Source organism: Trachypithecus francoisi, unplaced genomic scaffold (assembly GCF_009764315.1).
Source record: "Trachypithecus francoisi isolate TF-2019V2 unplaced genomic scaffold, Tfra_2.0 Lachesis_group1, whole genome shotgun sequence".
Classification (NCBI taxonomy): Eukaryota; Metazoa; Chordata; class Mammalia; order Primates; family Cercopithecidae; genus Trachypithecus; species Trachypithecus francoisi.
Genome location: NW_022681454.1, coordinates 46138648 through 46156925, shown reverse-complemented (window position 1 = coordinate 46156925; position 18278 = coordinate 46138648). Strand labels below are relative to the sequence as shown.

At 35.0% G+C, this 18278-nt stretch overlaps 2 protein-coding genes across 13 annotated transcripts in view; one reads left to right on the top strand and one right to left on the bottom strand.

The window, feature by feature from the left end:
* PTPN13 (protein tyrosine phosphatase non-receptor type 13) overlaps positions 1-18278 on the top strand; it is a 227187-nt gene that overhangs the window by 178276 nt on the left and 30633 nt on the right. For 6 of the 12 annotated variants that reach the window (XM_033214154.1, XM_033214160.1, XM_033214155.1 and 3 more), the window contains 9 exons: positions 852-1035; positions 2464-2622; positions 3156-3327; positions 3427-3637; positions 7376-7446; positions 9213-9274; positions 12333-12477; positions 13100-13237; positions 13712-13800. In XM_033214154.1, coding sequence (XP_033070045.1) covers positions 852-1035; positions 2464-2622; positions 3156-3327; positions 3427-3637; positions 7376-7446; positions 9213-9274; positions 12333-12477; positions 13100-13237; positions 13712-13800 — 1231 coding nt within the window. The remainder of the gene's footprint in view (positions 1-851; positions 1036-2463; positions 2623-3155; positions 3328-3426; positions 3638-7375; positions 7447-9212; positions 9275-12332; positions 12478-13099; positions 13238-13711; positions 13801-18278) is intronic. The other 6 variants (XM_033214164.1, XM_033214163.1, XM_033214161.1 and 3 more) reach the window with 1 other exon arrangement.
* On the bottom strand, positions 10082-10613 carry LOC117085357 (40S ribosomal protein S12-like). The gene has a single exon (XM_033214169.1). The coding sequence runs from the start codon at positions 10517-10519 to the stop codon at positions 10121-10123; it is 399 nt and encodes a 132-aa protein (XP_033070060.1). The 5' UTR covers positions 10520-10613; the 3' UTR covers positions 10082-10120.

The following is an 18278-nucleotide window of genomic DNA, read 5'->3' as shown; positions in this document are numbered from 1 at the left end:
AGATGGGAAAAAGAAGAAATGATTGAAAACATAGAAGCATACAAAGAGAAAGACTACATCAATACATCACATAATTATTCATACATTTTACTCTTTGTTTATGTCTTTGTATCTATCCACATCCAATCATATTTGTTCAAGTTTTTTTCCTTTGTATTTTATCCAAAATAACCACAGGAGTCAGACTTTTATTCTTCTTTCTTCTTTTCCTTATTATGTTGAAACACACATTAAGCTTCTGATAACATTAGCTTCAGCTTTGAATTAACAACTAGAAATCAAAAGAATTCTATTTAACCTATCTTGCTGACTTTATGCAATTTAAAGAGCTTCATCAAAATAGAACCTAGGCCGGCGCGATGGCTCACATCTATAATCCCAGCATTTTGGGAGGCCAAGGCAGGCAGCTTGCTTGAGCTCAGGAGTTTGAGACCAGCCTGGGCAACATGGCAAAACCCCATCTCTACTAAAAATACAAAAATTAGTTGGGTATGATGACACACACCTGTAATCCCAGCTACTCGGGCGGCTGTGGCAGGAGAATCACTTGACCCTGGGAGGCAGAGGCTGCAGTGAACCGAGATTTCACCACTGCACTCCAGCCAGAGCAACAGAGTGAGACCCTGTCTTAAAAAAACAAAAAAGAACCTAGACAGAGAGTAAATTATTGTTAATTTTAGCATTTAACAGACATAGAGTAAATTCATAGTCCAGAGTCATACAAAAAGTAACTAAGATCTCAGTTCAAATCAGACATGAATATTTGTTAAGCATTTTCTGTTTCTGGCACAAACTTACCATATTGACATCTAAATGTATCTGAAAATAGTCTTACTTCTTTGTCTCTGTAGTAATCCTTCTTCCCCTCTACCACCGGATATGGCTCCTGGGCAGAGTTATCAACCCCAATCAGAATCTGCTTCCTCTAATTCGATGGATAAGTATCATATACATCACATTTCTGAACCAACTAGACAAGAAAACTGGACATCTTTGAAAAATGATTTGGAAAATCACCTTGAAGACTTTGAGCTGGTAAGTTGTTTTCTCTATATTTAAAAAAAAAAAAAATCCATATTTTTTAAAAGAAGGTGTGTTCATAAAGTTTCCCTTTAGGGAAAAAGCTATCTTTTAAAATAGCTTCATATCTGTGTCTAATAAATGGATAACATATCTGGTATGTTTCTATGCTGAGAAATTAAGAAATAAAGCAAAAAGACCTGAGTATAAATCCTGATTCTACCACTGACTTGCGACAATTTGGCAGACTCCTATGGACCAATCGCTTAATTCTTCTGAGTCTTGGTAGCTTTGACTATAAAATGGAGCAAGTAACCTCACCGAACTGTGGTGGAGATTAAATGAAATAACATATGTAAAGCACCTGGTATAGTATCTGCTACAGAGGAGACCCTTAGTAAATATTATTTTTGTCTGCTTCTCAAATTCTGATGAGTTACCTATTTAATTTTTAACCAAGTTTGAATGTAATTTTTTTTCTCCTCCACACTTTTTTTGTGTGCTCAAATGGCATCCTTTACATTGTAATAATAATCCTAGAACTTCTAAACCCACAAATAAGATCTGGAAACAAAATTTCCAAGTATAATATCCTTTACATTGATTGAAAGTTAGCCTTTTTAAATACTGCTTTTATTATCCAAGTAGTAATGTTTATTGTAGAAAAATTATTAAACAGAGAAGAAGATTAAAGCCACTATAATCTTATTACCCCAAAACTGTTAACGTTTTGGAGCTAAGTTTCCAGGTACCTCTTTTTTTTTTTTGTCCTATAATTGTGCATGTGTGTATTAGAGATGAGGGGTGTGCAGCATCTGCATCTTCAGTTTCATTCTTAGCAATGGCATAAAAATCATCTTTAATTTTTCTTAGAAATCTTTCACCCTTCTAAGCAACCTCTGTGTCTCATTTGAAATCTTTTAAAAGTATATTTTATTTATACAACAAAATTAATAAGATTGTGATAATCACCAAAAGACTTCATATTTTTACCAAAAAAAAAAAAAAAGCTTTTTGTGGCTCTTTGCATCTGTTTAGAAATATGTGGCTCTTTGCATTTGTTTAGAAATATATGAATTTTTTTTCTGAACCTTTCCTCCAAAAAGTATTCTTTGATCATCAAAGTATAACCACTATTGTGTCCTTATTTATCCTAAAAATATAAGAATGAAAGCATGAGTAAATTCTGTCTCCGCTGTCTCTAGACAAACACATAATGTTGTACTTAAACTTAACTTTTACGTGGGATGCAGTCAGGGGACAGTCTGTCTAGAATCAGACAAACTATCTAGAGTCAGACAGACTTGACTTCTTCACTTGGACAAGTTAAGTAACCTTTTAAGGTTTGACTGTCTCCTCTGTTAAGTGAAATAATAGTCATCTTTCTGTTTGTCTATAGTGCAGAATAGACAACCTGAAAGTATTACTGTTTTCTTCCCTTAGGAAGTAGAACTCCTCATTACCTTAATTAAATCAGAAAAAGGAAGCCTGGGTTTTACAGTAACCAAAGGCAATCAGAGAATTGGTTGTTATGTTCATGATGTCATACAGGATCCAGCCAAAAGTGATGGAAGGCTAAAACCTGGGGACCGGCTCATAAAGGTGAGACATTTAAGAGGAATGGATTATTTGTGTAACTGTAGACAAAGAGCAAGCCAAAAAAGGAAGGTTGAATTATTGTAATACTGTATTTCTCTATTCAGTTTATGCTTTCTATTTCCACCACTTAAAAGTAAAGGCCTTTATATCGTTAACAGTTTGGGAAATTATTTTTAATTTGAAAGTCATTTTAATCTCAGTTAAGGCATAAAACAAGCTATCAAACAACCTATTTTTTAGACAACCTATTTTTTAGACAGAAAGTTTAAATTACTTAGAGGATGAATTTCCTGGATTTGCAAAATAATGATGCATTTGTTAGGGATTTAACATTATTATTTCATTGTAATGGCTTGATCGTTGTGCCTATGATTTCCGTAATAAAGGGGATTACCAATAAATCAGAGATCACTGTTGTGAATCTCTTACTAGCTAATATATATTATAAATTAGGAAGATTATTATATTTTATTGGCAATTTAGCTTCTCTTTTCTAAACGTTGTGATTCTCACTTGCTCCTTTCTTGGTTTTGTAGGTTAATGATACAGATGTTACTAATATGACTCACACAGATGCAGTTAATCTGCTCCGAGCTGCATCCAAAACAGTCAGATTACTTATTGGACGAGTTCTGGAATTACCCAGAATACCAATGTTGCCTCATTTGCTACCGGACATAACACTAACGTGCAACAAAGAGGAGTTGGGTAATGAAAAGTCAAACTTTGTACAATATGATTTTCTTGGTTAGCTTAAGAGTTAGTACTCTTATGACTGAGAAAACAAATATTTTCTATTCTTTCAAGGTTTTTCCTTATCTGGAGGTCATGACAGCCTTTATCAAGTGGTATATATTAGTGATATTAATCCAAGGTCCATCGCAGCCATTGAGGGTAATCTCCAGCTATTAGATGTCATCCATTATGTGAATGGAGTCAGCACACAAGGAATGACCTTGGAGGAAGTTAACAGAGCATTAGACATGTCACTTCCTTCATTGGTATTGAAAGCAACAAGGTACTCTGCAATTATTTATGAGTTTTGATTGTGCATGTGTGTGCATATCAGGTCATTGATTATACTTACATTCTCCGAAATTATATTACTGAATTAGTAATTCATAGACTACATTGGCAGGACTTAATAAATTTAAAACAGACTTCTTCATAGGCGATTTTGAGAACACTAAGGGAATAATAGAATGGTTACGACATTTATCAGTTAGGATGTTTTCACTTGCAAGTAATAGAAAATAGAACTCAACTTTTGTTTAAACAAGAGAGGGAATTTATTGGGATTTTTTTTTTTTTCTTTTTTAGACAAGAGTTTCACTCTTGTTGCCCAGGCTGGAGTGCAGTGGTGCAATCTTGGCTCACTGCAACCTCCACCTCCCAGGTTCAAGCGGTTCTCCTGCCTCAGCCTCCCGAGTAGCTGGGACTACAGGTACCTGCCACCACACCTGGCTAATTTTTGTATTCTTAGTAGAGACACGGTTTCACCATGTTGGCCAGGCTGGTCTTGAACTCCTGACCTCAGGTGATCCCCCCTCCTTGGCCTCCCAAAGTGCTGGGATTATAGGCATGAGCCACCCTGCCCAGCCCAGATTTATTGGTTTATATTGGACTTTTAAAATTCCAGAGATAAGGTGATCATCAGGTGAAATCTGATCAGGCCTCTATCTTATTTGCTACTTTTAGTTATTTCCTCCTCCCTGTATCAGTTTTCTTTATGATAATCAAATGACTACATCATTTTCATACTTCCCACCTATATACCACATCACATCACCTAGAGCAGTATTCAAACAGAAATCTCACCAATCACTACTATTCAAGCAAGTAGCATTTTGCCTAAATTGAGGTCTATCTCTAAGTTGGAAGCAAGGGATAAGAATATACAGGTGCTCCTCATACAGTGGGGTTATATCCCAGTAAACCCATGGTAAATTGAAAATATCGTTAAGTCAAAACCGCATTTAAAATACCCAGCCTACCAAACATCACAGCTTATTAGCCTAGCCTAGACTACTGTAAACAGTTTTACATTACTTACATTACATTATCCTACAGTTGGACAAAATCATCTAACACAAAGCTTATTTTATAATAAAATATTGAATATCTCATGTAATTTATTGACTACTGTACTGGAAATGAAACACAGGATGATTGTATGGGTATTCAAAGTATGGTTCCTACCAAATGCGTGTCACTTTTACAGTGTCATAAAGCTGCACCATTGTAAGTTGGGGACCATCAGTATTGATTGGCTTAAGCCAGTCCTGGCTCATTCCCAGAGCTGGGATAGGATTAATCCTACTGGAATCTCATGCCTGCTACCCCTGAGGCATAGAACTACCACATCTACTCAACCTTATACAGTTTTACATTATTAAAAAAATGCTAATAGCAACTTTGCTTTCACTTATAATGGAAATAGATTGAGAAAATATATTAGTTTCCTATTACTATTGTAAAAAATTACTGTAAGTTTAGTGGCTTAAAATAACACGAGTTTATTACATTAACTTTCTGAAGGTCTGAAATACAAAATGGGCCTTCCTGTGGTAAAATCAAGGTGTCAGCGGGGCTGCATTCCTTCTGTAGGTCCCAGGAGAAAATCTGTTTTCCACCCTCTAGAGACTCCCCATACACCTTAGTTTATGGCTCACTTCCATCTTCAAAGCCAGCAACTGCAGCACCCTCTGCTTCTGCTGCCATATCTCTTTCTCTGACTCAGACTTTCCTGCCTCCCTCTTTCACTTATTAGGACCCCTGTGATTATAAGGGGCCCACCCAGATAATCCAAAATAACCTCCCCATATCAAAATCTGAACCTAATCATAGCTACAGTTTCTTTTGCCATATAAATAGTAATATCTTCAGAGGTTCTGAGGATTAGAACAGAATCATTAGAACATAAACATCTTGGAAGGGGATTATTCTGCCTACCACAATTTACAGGAATCCAGGCTTTCTAGATTACAGACTTAAGTTATATACAGGGAAATTCTCATTGTTGTTTGTGAATTATTTCTTTTAAAGTATGGGGACTTGTTGATCAAATCATTGATTATAAACTTGTTTATTCCTTCTGAACCTGTAAATTAGATTATGTACTTTTTTTCCCCTTGAACATAGTCTTTGACTTGATTCCTTCATATATTATCTAAAAATTGGATTGGCATACAATTGTTTTCATAGGTCTACTTGAATGTTAATTAGGAAGGGAGGGAAGTCTTCAAACAATCTGGAAAGTATTTATGTGAAAATTAATATTTTTGCTAACTTTAAGTCCAACTGAATATTTTGCCTCAAAATTAGTAGAGCACTCTTCAGCCCAGCCTTGAAGTAATTTTCTTTTGTCTTTCTGCTTTTATCTTAGCTGTAGTCACCAAAAATACAGTCATGGTAGTCACAATTACTTTCTCCTTCATTCTTCGTCTAGCTCTCTCTTCATTGTGTGTGTCTGCCCTCTTTTATTAAAGCCCATAGGGTAGCAATAATGGAGGGATGTATACTTGTAGTAATTATCTGTATGTCCACTTTCTAGAGACTCCTCATACTCCTTGGTTTATGACCTCCTTCCATAAAGGGAACTGTAAAGGGTTTGGAATTTTACTGTACTTGCAAGCTAATAAGCTAGCCTGTCTTTGTTACATGGATGCTGGCAGAAGACATAAAACTCCTGAATCAGAGATAAAAGACTATTACTAATGCATAGCAAGCAGTGTGAGCATGGCATCCATGTCAGTTCCACATGTCTTCCAGGTCCCACAAAAATGACATATGTGGGCCTGTGGATTTGTACACATGCAATGGGTTGTATTATAGGAGAGGAATGCTGTAAGAAGAGCCTTGGGAACCCACCATTTTATAGCAGTCTGTAAGAAAGCCTGTTTTTTGTTGGGGGAGAGAAGTTACCACATCCTTCATGGTTGCTCACTGCAGATATAACCTTAAGAAGTGGCCCAGATAAAGAAAAGGTCAGGACCTTGCATTTTGGGGCTAGTCAGCAAGAACATACAGGGGTATTCAGAACTTGAAATATATTGCGTCTCCCAATACTGTACACCTTAGGCAACTCCCCTTTTCTCTCAATTATCAGCAACAATAAGATTGCATACTAATCTTCTTATTTCTAAGGTGCTATCTTTTTGGCTGTTTTGTACTTTGGATGGTACCATTCTTCTTGTAGTCCTTTGAATAGAAATATTTCATCTAGATTTTCACTTTAATTTAAAAGAAAAACACGTATCAAGGGCTTTAGATATATAAAACTTAATGATCTGTGACTTCTAAGTTATCTTTGAACTATTGACTAAGTGACAGTGAACTGAGTTATTAGATAATGAATATAGCAGTGTTTTCAATAGAAGGGGAAATAGGGTGATATGTTAAACTGAAGCCCAGAGAAAAACTACGTAAAGAAGTGATTCTTAACCTTTTTTGGGTCAAGAGTATCTCCCGGGCCAGGCGCGGTGGCTCACACCTGTAATCTCAGCACTTGGGGAGGCCTAGGCAGGTGGATTGCTTGAACTCAGGAGTTCGAGACCAGCCTGGGCAACATGACAAAACCCCATCTCTACAAAAAATACAAAAAAATAGCTGGGCATGGTGGCACATGCGTGTGGTCCCAGCTACTTGGGAGGATGAGGTGGGAGCATTGCTTGAGGCCAGGAGGATTGCTTGGGCCTGGGAGGTCAAGGCTACAATGTGCCAAGATAATTTACAGTAGTCTTTTTTTACAACACAGAAATGATCTTCCAGTGGTCCCCAGTTCAAAGAGGTCTGCTGTTTCAGCTCCAAAGCCAACCAAAGGCAATGGTAAGGATATATTCATTTTACTGTACTCTCCTACGGTAATGGGAATGTAAAATGGCACATCCATTTTGGAAAACGGCTTGACAATTTCTTAAAAATTTTAACTTACACCTAAAATATAATCCAGCTTTTCCACTGCCAGCTGTTCACTTGAAGAAAGTAAGCCTATACTCTACATAAAAAATTGGACAGAAATGTTTCTAGAAGTTACTTGTAATAGCCAAATTTGTAATAGACAGAAATGTTTCAGAAGTTACAAGCCAAAATTTGAAACAACTCAAATGTCCAAAATCTATTGAATTGATAAACCAATTGTAGTATATCCAAACAATGAAAAACTACACAGCAATAAAAAAGAATGAACTATTGATACAAGCAAAAAAAGTAATTAAAATAACCTCATAATAAATGTTCTGAGTTAAATAAGCCAGAGCAAAAAAAATAGTTCATACTGTATGATTCTATTACAGAGTTGTAGATAATGCAAATTATAGTGACAGCAGCTCAGTGATTATGTAGGACAAACAGGGAAGGAAGCATTTAGGGGAACAAGAGAGAGAGATTACAAATAATAAACTGTTATGTTTCATACTATGCCAATATGATTATTTTGAACCAGTGGTGTATTATTGCTATATTTTTTTATTTTTCTTAGAAGTTTAATAATATTTTTCTTGCAAGGAATATTAAAACCCATTCTTGGACTCTTTGTAACATCACCCACAGAATTCTAAAGATTTGTCTATAAAAATTCCATCTCAGTTTTTATCTTTCTAGGCAGAATTATTTTGGGGTCTTCCCCAAATAGAGGTTCTTAAATGTACTTACCTATATTTGTTTCTTTCTTTGTTTTCTTATAAAGTTTTCCAAACTCTACCATATTTTTCTCAGTCTCTTGAAAATATAATTTAATGAATGAAGTTATGTTTAAATATGTGATGTTTTAACTGTAAGTGAAACATAATCTCCTTTTTTAATATATTGAATTGTAATGATAGCTAAGGATTAAAATTAACATTTGGCTTAAAAATATATTAAAATTTCTTTTCTGTTTTATCCATAATTTATTTTCCTGTGTTGAATTGATAGTCTTTTTGAAATCAGACTTTAAAAAGCGTACTACCTTCTTTTAAATAGTAAACTGAACATAGTTAAGCATCTGTGATGGCTCACCCATTCAGTGGGAGAAATTATAATCAGTGTCTCACACGAACCATTCAGTCCAAACTAGCTTTTATGTGTACTATTTTTTTTTTAAGAAATTAGCTTTTTCTTCACGCCTGTAATCCCAGCACTTTGCAAGGCTGAGGCAGGCGGATCACAAGGTCAGGAGATCGAGACCATCCTGGCCAACATGGTGAAATCCCGTCTCTGCCAAAAATACAAAAATTAGCTGGGCATGGTGGTACATGCCTGTAATCCCAGATACTTGGGAGGCTGAGGCAGGAGAATCACTTGAACCAGGGAGTCGGAGGTTGCAGTGAACTGAGATCGCGCCTGGCAAGAGAGCGTGACTCTGTCTGGGAAAAAAAAAAAAAAAAAAGAAAAGAAATTAGCTTTTTCCTTGGGATAAACCCCCAAAATATTAAAGCTTTGGAATCAAATAATATTTCATTTATTTGTTTTTTAATCATTTTGTAATATGAATTATTTTAGTATACTAATAAAAATAACAACATCCCAGAAATGTGAGTTTTCTTTAATTATTTTGGTATCCCTCTTGTGGTTTGGATTGGCTCATCCCCTTACTTCCTATATTGTCCTTTCAGGTTCCTATAGTGTGGGATCTTGCAGCCAGCCTGCCCTCACTCCTAATGATTCATTCTCCACGGTAAGAAGAAGTCCACCCTCTTTCATGTCATACCCCCTTATCTAAGTAACAGCATGCTTGTGTTTTGAACCAAATTGATTTCATATTTAAATATTTGTCTTCTTTAGATATTCATATTAATAGTAAGGCTATATTTTACTGAACTAATAGGCCTTGCTAAGTAAATCATACAACATAGAGCCTCACATAGGTAACCATGTCATTTCGCACACACTCAGCTTTTAAATACACTAACCAGTTAAATAGATAACTTTAGTGCAGAGATTTTTCTTACTAATATGTAAAATTCTTTTGATTGTCTCTTAGACAATGGGAAGAGAAGAATAATATAATTAAGAGTGGAATTGTTCCTTTGGGCTATTTTTGGCGAGCAGTAACCTTCAAGTTCAAATCTGTGCAACCAGTGAGGAAAAAACAGAAGTAGCAAATAAATAAATAAATAATAGGTTTACTTGCTTTTGAAAGACTTAGAAAATGCTTTACCAAATGATTAAATGAGACAGCTTTAATCATTTAAGATTAGCACAGAGAAATCTAGGGCTGACTTAACGAAACTAATACATAGTTAAATTTCCATTTCATGCTCTCTTTAAGTCTACTTATATGCCCATTTGTGTGGCTAACATCCCTTTTTGTGATTTTCCTCCTGGTTTGTAATTACATGCAGTGATCACAGCTGGATCTTCATTTCATGGAATTGTTTTATTCCACATGCATCCCATACAATATGTTCTGAACTTCAATATGGAATGGCTTGCCATGTAAAATGCAGCACTGAGGGATTGCTCTTTTATTAATCTGAAAGTCTTTTTTTTTTTTTTTTTTGTGAGCCAAAGATTTATGTATTCATTTCTTGCATTTGAAGTACTCTTCCATAACATCCTTGGCCTGAGACTCCTTTCCATAGTCCTTAACTACTACACAACTGCAACCAACCACTTTACGGGGTTTCCCCTCTCTGTCAGTTTTACAGAGGCCTACCCATTCTCCTAGTTTCTTGTTGTCATCAACCTTAATTAGGTTGATCTGGTGTTTAGCACAAAGGGCCTCCACCAACTTGACATACATAGGCTCATCACAGTTGGATGCAAGCACACAAAGATGGGCTTGGCGCTTGTCTAAGGCTTTGGCAGCTTCGCGAATTCCACGTGCTAGGCCATTGTGGATGAGGGCGGTCTTCAGCACCTCTTGTAAAGCAGATTTAACGTCCATTACACCTCCAGCAGCAATACCTTCCTCGGCCATGGCGGTGAGTTACGGGTGAAGCGGAATCTTGAACGCACCCAAGCCTCCGCCTCCGCGCGACTCCGCGGCAGCAGGGAAAGAGCTAATCTGAAAGTCTTATTATGTAAACATGAGCTGGCTTTAGTGTGGAAGGAGAAAAATAATTTCATGACCAGAATTCCAAAATTCTACACCTTTCATTTCATTATGTTGTCTCACACTTGTGACTTGGTCTAGCAAGCCATGAAAAGATAATTACAGCAGAACATTTTAAGGCAGTAATGATTGAGACACAAAAACAAAAATTTTTTGTTATTTGTATGTGTTGAAATTGAGCTACAGCAACACTCACTATTCATTCACTGTGAAGACATTATTTGGAATGTCTTCAATTTCACATAGCAAAGCAACTGAATTTTCATGTATTTCTAGTAGTATTCACACTGTATAGTGCTCTTCTTTTTAAATAATCAGCATGTTGCTGAAAGAAAGAAGAGTAGAGTTTTTGTTAAATTAACATAAAACCCTAGAAACCAAGACTTTTGCTGTTCATGGCTGCCAGCATTTTTTTGTTAAAATCTTCCAGGAAGTCTCCCAGAAAATACTCTGTCGTTGAATGCTAATATCTATACTATTAATTTCTCATTGAGAATGGAGTTTCATAATCCAGTGAAGCTTTTTGATATTATATTACCGTTATTTATTTTTTAAAATTCTATTGCATCTACCATGTATACTTTTTATCTTAATAGAATGAGTGAAACCTTTAGAATAAAGCGCAACCTTTTATTTGTATAAAATTATTTTAATTTATTCCAAGCATTTATTTTTGCATTTTTTTAAGTCATTTTTCTTTTGATAGGGTATGCTCCATGAAGTGCTTCACAGTTGAACATTGCATTCAAAATTTACATTCTATTCAATAATTATTCTATTGTTACGAATTCATTGTCTTAAATTTATATGAGACTTAGACAAGATTTGAAAGTCTTTATACCTAATAGATTATCAGGTCACTAAATTAGAGACTATATCCATGTAATAGACCGTCGAACATTGCGTTCAAAATTACATTCTATTCAATAATTATTCTATTGTTATGAATTCATTGTTTTTCTTAAATTTATATGAGACTTAGACAAGATTTGAAAGTCTTTATACCTAATAGATTATCAGGTCACTAAATTAGAGACTATATCCATGTAATAGACCGTCGAACATTGCGTTCAAAATTTACATTCTATTCAATAATTATTCTATTGTTATGAATTCATTGTTTTTCTTAAATTTATATGAGACATAGACTAGATTTGAAAATCTTTATACCTAATAGATTACCAGGTCACTAAATTGGAGACTATATCCATGTAATAGACTCAGAAGTACTTGAAAAGTTGGTATTTTCTCTTTCCCTCAACTTCTAAGCTTTAATAGTCCTATTAAACTTTTTTTAAATTGTATGAAAAACAAGTCTTACAAAATTGCTTCAAAAAAGAGATGTCTTCAGTCGGATATTTTAAGAAGTACTACATAATAGAGTTCTCTTTTAGCAACTCAAAGTTTGTATTAGCAAGGACTGTGAAAATTCCTGGAATAAAAATTTTGAGTTAATGTTGTTTCACCTAGTGTTTCCAGATATATTTAATGATGGGAAGCCCCATGCCCTATGCACATTGCATTGCACTGATATTTCCTTCAAACACTAATCTAAGGTGGAGAGACATAAAATGGATCTTGTACTAAGAAAGAAGAGGAGAGAGACAATGTGCAGTTCCCCCGATCCTGGAAGTTAGTAAAATACTATCTGATGATTTGCTTTGGTTTTATGCTTTAGGTTGATGGGGAAGAAATAAATGAAATCTCGTACCCCAAAGGAAAATGTTCTACTTATCAGATAAAGGGATCACCAAACTTGGCTCTGTCCAAAGGTAGTTTTCCAAATCAGTCATCTAATTACTCTAAATGCCCTAATAACTCAGGTAATTAAAAAAAAAATAGGTATCCTCTTTTCTTTGCTTTATGTATTACTGTAGCTTTAAAGGGAAAGATTATTGCTCAAATAAACAAAAGAACAATATACAAATGTCCCAGTATTCATTCTCGTCTCTGAGACTGATTTTTTTTAAGTGATTGAAAAGATAGCTGCTGTGTTCTACAGTGTTTCTTATATTTTATGAAGTAGCAATTCACAGGCTACCTAATAGTTTAGAAAAAATGTCTTGAGGATGTTTTGTCTGATCTATTATATCCTTAATCTTTGTAACATAACTTTGTTTCTTTCATGAATTAATACATTGAAAGTCATTTAAGAAAATAAACATTAAATTATTAATGCCTTGTGAAAAGCCATATCACCAACATTGATTTTGGTTTATTCTTTGTAATTTGCATTTGTGTGGTCTTTCGTCATAGCAGCCAGGGTAGTTTTAGAACTAAAAATGACTGGATCACATTAGTGTAAACTACTTTTCCAGTCATTGCTACTTTTAAAATTGGTTGCTTAAAATTTGAATGCACCTAGCAAATTTTATTTAACGCCTTGTCCCTTTCTCGTGTCAATATTTTTAAAGTAAAATCCCATGTAAATTATTATTTTTCAAGAATCCTATATACAAGAAGATGACATTTATGATGATCCCCAAGAAGCTGAAGTTATCCAGTCTCTGCTGGATGTTGTGGATGAGGAAGCCCAGAATCTTTTAAACCAAAATAATGCAGCAGGAAACTCCTGTGTTCCAGGTACATGAACCAGATGAATAAATTGGTATACTATGGAGTACAAGAACATCTCTAGGGAGCATTTTTTGAGTAAATATGTAATGCATTAGTTCTTCCTCTATTCCTCATTAGTGTGTATATTTCAGAAACAAAATAGAATTTATCTCCTTTTTTTTTATTTTCCATATTTGTAAGTGGGTTACCTTATTAGTGAGATCTCCAAATGTATCATTTATATCATGAATTTTACTTCTAGAAGTGTTAGTCCAAACATTTTCCCCCAGCCATTCTCATTTTAATTTTAGTAGATAATTGTAACCGGAAATTTTATACTGATATATAGTTGATCATTTCTTCCTAACTTTTCTAGTTAAAACATTGAAACTATTTATGGATATTGGTTTATACACTGCCTTCTTTTGCAGGCAAATGAAAACTTTTCTACCTCCTCAATAGTTTCATTAATTCATCTTGGCCTATATATTCCTCTCTCAGGTACATTAAAGATGAATGGGAAGTTATCAGCAGAGAGAACAGAAGATACAGACTGCGATGGTTCATCTTTACCTGAGTATCTTACTGAGGTAACAGTAATACCTAAACAACCTAGGATATATCAACTTGTTAGAATTATGTGTTTTAACCCAGAAGGTGAAATAATCAGAGATTATTTCCTGTTTTACTCAAAAATTAAATTTAGGAGGAAAACAGAGATTAATTTCATGTGTTACATTAAAGTGTCATCCTATCCTAGTGAAAGAATCATTACACAAATTTTCTCAAATTAAAAAAAATAGAAAAAAAAATTGGTTTTCAAAAATGTAATGCTAAACTTTCTAAATTATTCTTTAAAACCTTAAAACTTAGGATCTTCTAGGACATTAGACTAAGGAAAAGCATGAAATAGTGGATAAATTATATTTAAGGTTCTTCAGACTCAGCATCACCCTATGTATACAAATCTGACCTTGCTTAATATTCTGGGATAATTCTTCTCATTATCCTTCTTAATCTTCCTACTTCATATCTTCAAAATTATCAAAACTGTGCTGGTTTGAATGTTCTTACACTAGTTATCATGCATGCTTGTACTTAACAATCTCATTCATACGTAACTGTTCATTAAATATTTACAAATAGTGTATATATATACACGGAAGCTTATGACTGATAAGTATGTATTTCTCAAGCTACAAAAATAATCATACAAATATTAGATATCTCAAAATGTGACATTCGCTAATGGTTTTTCTTAAGATGCACTTTCATATAATCAGAATATTAATAATTATAGTAAAAATAGGCTCTTTAGAAAAGGTTTTCTGAACATTTTAAGTCATGACTTTATCACATTTTTATTAATATTTAATAGTAACATTAAAATGCCCCTTAAAATGTATGTTGTAATGTCTTTTAACTAAGAAAGTAAAAATCTTTAATTGCCATTTCAGAAATGTGATGTAGGCTGAGCGCATTGGCTCATGGCAGTAATCCCAGCACTTTTGAAAGGCCGAGGAGGGCAGATCACTTGAGGTCAGGAGTTCAAGACCAGCCTGGCCAACATGGTGAAACCCTGTCTTTGCCAAAAATATAAAAAATTAGCCAGATGTGGTGGTGCACGCCTGTAATCCCAGCCCCTCAGGAGTCTGAGGCAGGAGAACCACTTGAACCCAGGAGGCAGAGGTTGCAGTGAGCAGAGATCATGCCACTGCACTTCAGCCTGTGCAATAGATCGAGACTCAGTCCCCAAAAAAAAAAAAAAAAAAAGTCATGTCACATGCTTTTTCTTTTAAAGAATAAGGAAAGCTTGTTAACATAATATAGATTCTCATTTATCCTGAGCTATGACTGTTTTATGGCAGAAAACTTCTTTCAAGTTATCTTTTTTTATTATTTTCATTATGAAAATATATTACATCCTTATTGTAAAAAAGTTTCCAACAGAATCTTCAAAAATGTAAGTCCCAGCCAGGTATGGTGACTCGTGCCTGTAACCTCAACACTCTGGGAGGCCGAGGTGGGCTGATCACGTGAGGTTGGGAGTTCAAGACCAGCCTGACCAACATGGAGAAACCCCATCTCTACTAAAAATACAAAATCAGCTGGGCAAGGTGGTGCATGCCTGTAATCCCAGCTACTTGGGAGGCTGAGGCAGGAGAATCGCTTGAACCTGGGAGGCGGAGGTTGCAGTGAGCCAAAATCACGCCACTGCACTCCAGCCTGGGCAACAAGAGTGAGACTCTGTCTCAAAAAAAAAAAAAAGTAGATCCCTTTTTAAAAACATATTTATCTCATTCATCTGAGGTAGCTATTGTTAAAAATTTTGATTTCTACCTTTCTACTGTGTATATCAAAACATAAATATTTGTATACATACATAATTTTTTAATATACATTTTATCACATGGTTCTGAATTTGGTTTTCACTTAAGAATTGATCATTACCCTCTTTCCATGTGAGATGTATAAATTTGCCTCATACTTTTTAATGACTTCCTATTATTTTATTGTAAGGTTATACCATAATTTATTAAATTGGCCATCTGTTGATGAATTTTAGATTTCCTTTTTGTCAGTAAGAGGACACAAATTATTAGGAACTATATAATTGTCTTGCCACTGAAGTACAGATAGATCCTGCAAATACATACATTGAGAATACATTTTGGGCTAGATATATTAAATTAGTACTTCCTGAATATATGGGACTTCTGCTTTAGAATCTATTTTAAATAATGGTAAACAAAGCAAAGAAAGTGAGGGAACAAATTTAGGAAAGGAGTAACAGGGATCTTAGATTAAAACATTTAAAATTTTTATTTGTATCTGATTCTAGGAACATGTTTAAATCACTATGGCAATTATATTCATAAGCAGACAAATTTAAAATTTGCAAATATGACTAATCTCCCCTAGCTGAAAGAAGACCAAGCTAGCATTCTGGAAAAGTTTTCTGTTTCATCTTATATTTCTAGAATATTACCTATATTTTAGAACTGGCTAGTTTTAAGAATTATTTAGAACTTCTGATAATAGTCCTTTATAAGTGCTTGAAATCACCCTAAACAAATTGTGTATTATTTACTGAATTGGTTCTAACAGTATATTCTGTAACTTTGAAAGTTTTATCATGTACCAAAAGTTAAGATGCTAACCATTGGTATTAAAAAGTATAGGAATATAGGAATATCTTCTTATAGAAGAAAGATTATACATGATAGCTATTTATACATTCATTGTGTTTCTCATTCAGTATTGTAACTGTCTGTACTCTTTAGTACCTCTTAGTGAAGTACTTTAGGTCAATGCCTATGTCTTATTTAAGAATGAAAGAATGAATGCTAATCATATACATTACTATAAATTATTGTCTACAGTTTCAAAACCATTTAGCTATTGAACTCATTTGACTAATTTTGCTGGAGATGATGGGGTAAGAAGAGGTGTTAGGGTTTCTGTCCTAAATTTGCTTGTCCACTCTGGTAGTCAACTTGAGAGAAGTACACATGTAAATAAGTAGATGTAATTTTTAAAAAGCTGTAGAAACATATTCTATTAAATGTTTATATGGAGTTCAGTGGGAGCTACAAAGAAGGGAAAAGGGTCGGGGCTACACAGGAGTAGGTAGATAAAGTTATTAAAGCTTTCTAAAGAATTAGCATCTTAAAGGTGTTTGATAGTTAAGATAAGCTAGGAAAAAGTATTCCATACATACTGTGGAGCTGCTTAGCAGAGGAATGAAGGTATAGATGAGCCTGGAACATTCAGGACACTAAGTCATCGCAAGTAGGGTATCATAGGGTGTCTTGAAAGCTAAGCCTAAAAAGATAGGCAAGGTGTTAGTTCATTAAGTGACTTACATGCCATGCCAAGGAATTTGATCTTTCCACATCTCTTGCCACTGAAATGAATCAATATGCTTTCTAATTCTGGTTATTTTTTAATGGTTTTAATTTCTTCAAACATATTCTTCTTAGGTAGTGTTTTTAATTTCTTAAGCAAAAACAAGGCAAAAACTTTCAGTGACTCTCCGGCACCTGAGGATAATCCTGCTTGACTGTTGGATCTCAGAAGGACTGGCTTTATGGGCATTCAGCCAGTGCAATCACACAGAACCCTGTGCTTATAAGCGCCTCCTACTTCGAATATGCTATAGTGCTGTACCATCCCCAACTTGAAGTTCTTAATAAGTTTTTTTTTTTTTTTTTTTTTTTTTTGAGGCGGAGTCTCGCTCTGTCGCCCAGGCTGGAGTGCAGTGGCCGGATCTCAGCTCACTGCAAGCTCCGCCTCCCGGGTTTACGCCATTCTCCTGCCTCAGCCTCCCGAGTAGCTGGGACTACAGGCGCCCACCACCTCGCCCAGCTAGTTTTTGTATTTTTAGTAGAGACGGGGTTTCACCGTGTTAGCCAGGATGGTCTCGATCTCCTGACCTCGTGATCCGCCCGTCTCAGCCTCCCAAAGTGCTGGGATTACAGGCTTGAGCCACTGCGCCCGGCCGAAGTTCTTAATAAGTTTTTAACAAGAGATCTCTTACTTGCATATGGCTCCTGGCACTGCAAATTATGTAGTTCATCCTAGATCCAGGAGATATCTCCTCTACTCTCAAGTTACTGGATCTGGATTCCTTGAGCACTAGGATTGTAAAATAACCTTCAAATGGGCTGACCACTCTTTTAAAAAATCTTAAGTATATTCAGTGAGGCAGTACCACAGCTGCCTCCTCTTCCAAAGGTCCTTCAGTCCATACTGACAAGAAACTGAAGGCCAATCTTCTTAACCAACCCTCCCCCATACACAAGTGAACTTTACAAAAATAGTAGTAATTGGTTAGTACAGGTATCACTGTAGCTTATTTCTAATTGAGTTTTACCTCACCATTTTCATTTAATAATAGTATTATTAAAATTTTCATATTTATAACAGCATTTGACTCTTATAAAAGGCTTTGTACTTTCTAAAATCATTATACACATGCTATATTCTTAGACCAGGATTGTAATGGGAGATAAGAAATGCAAATGACTTTAGTTGGAAAAAAAATTTAATCCAGACTAAAACGAGC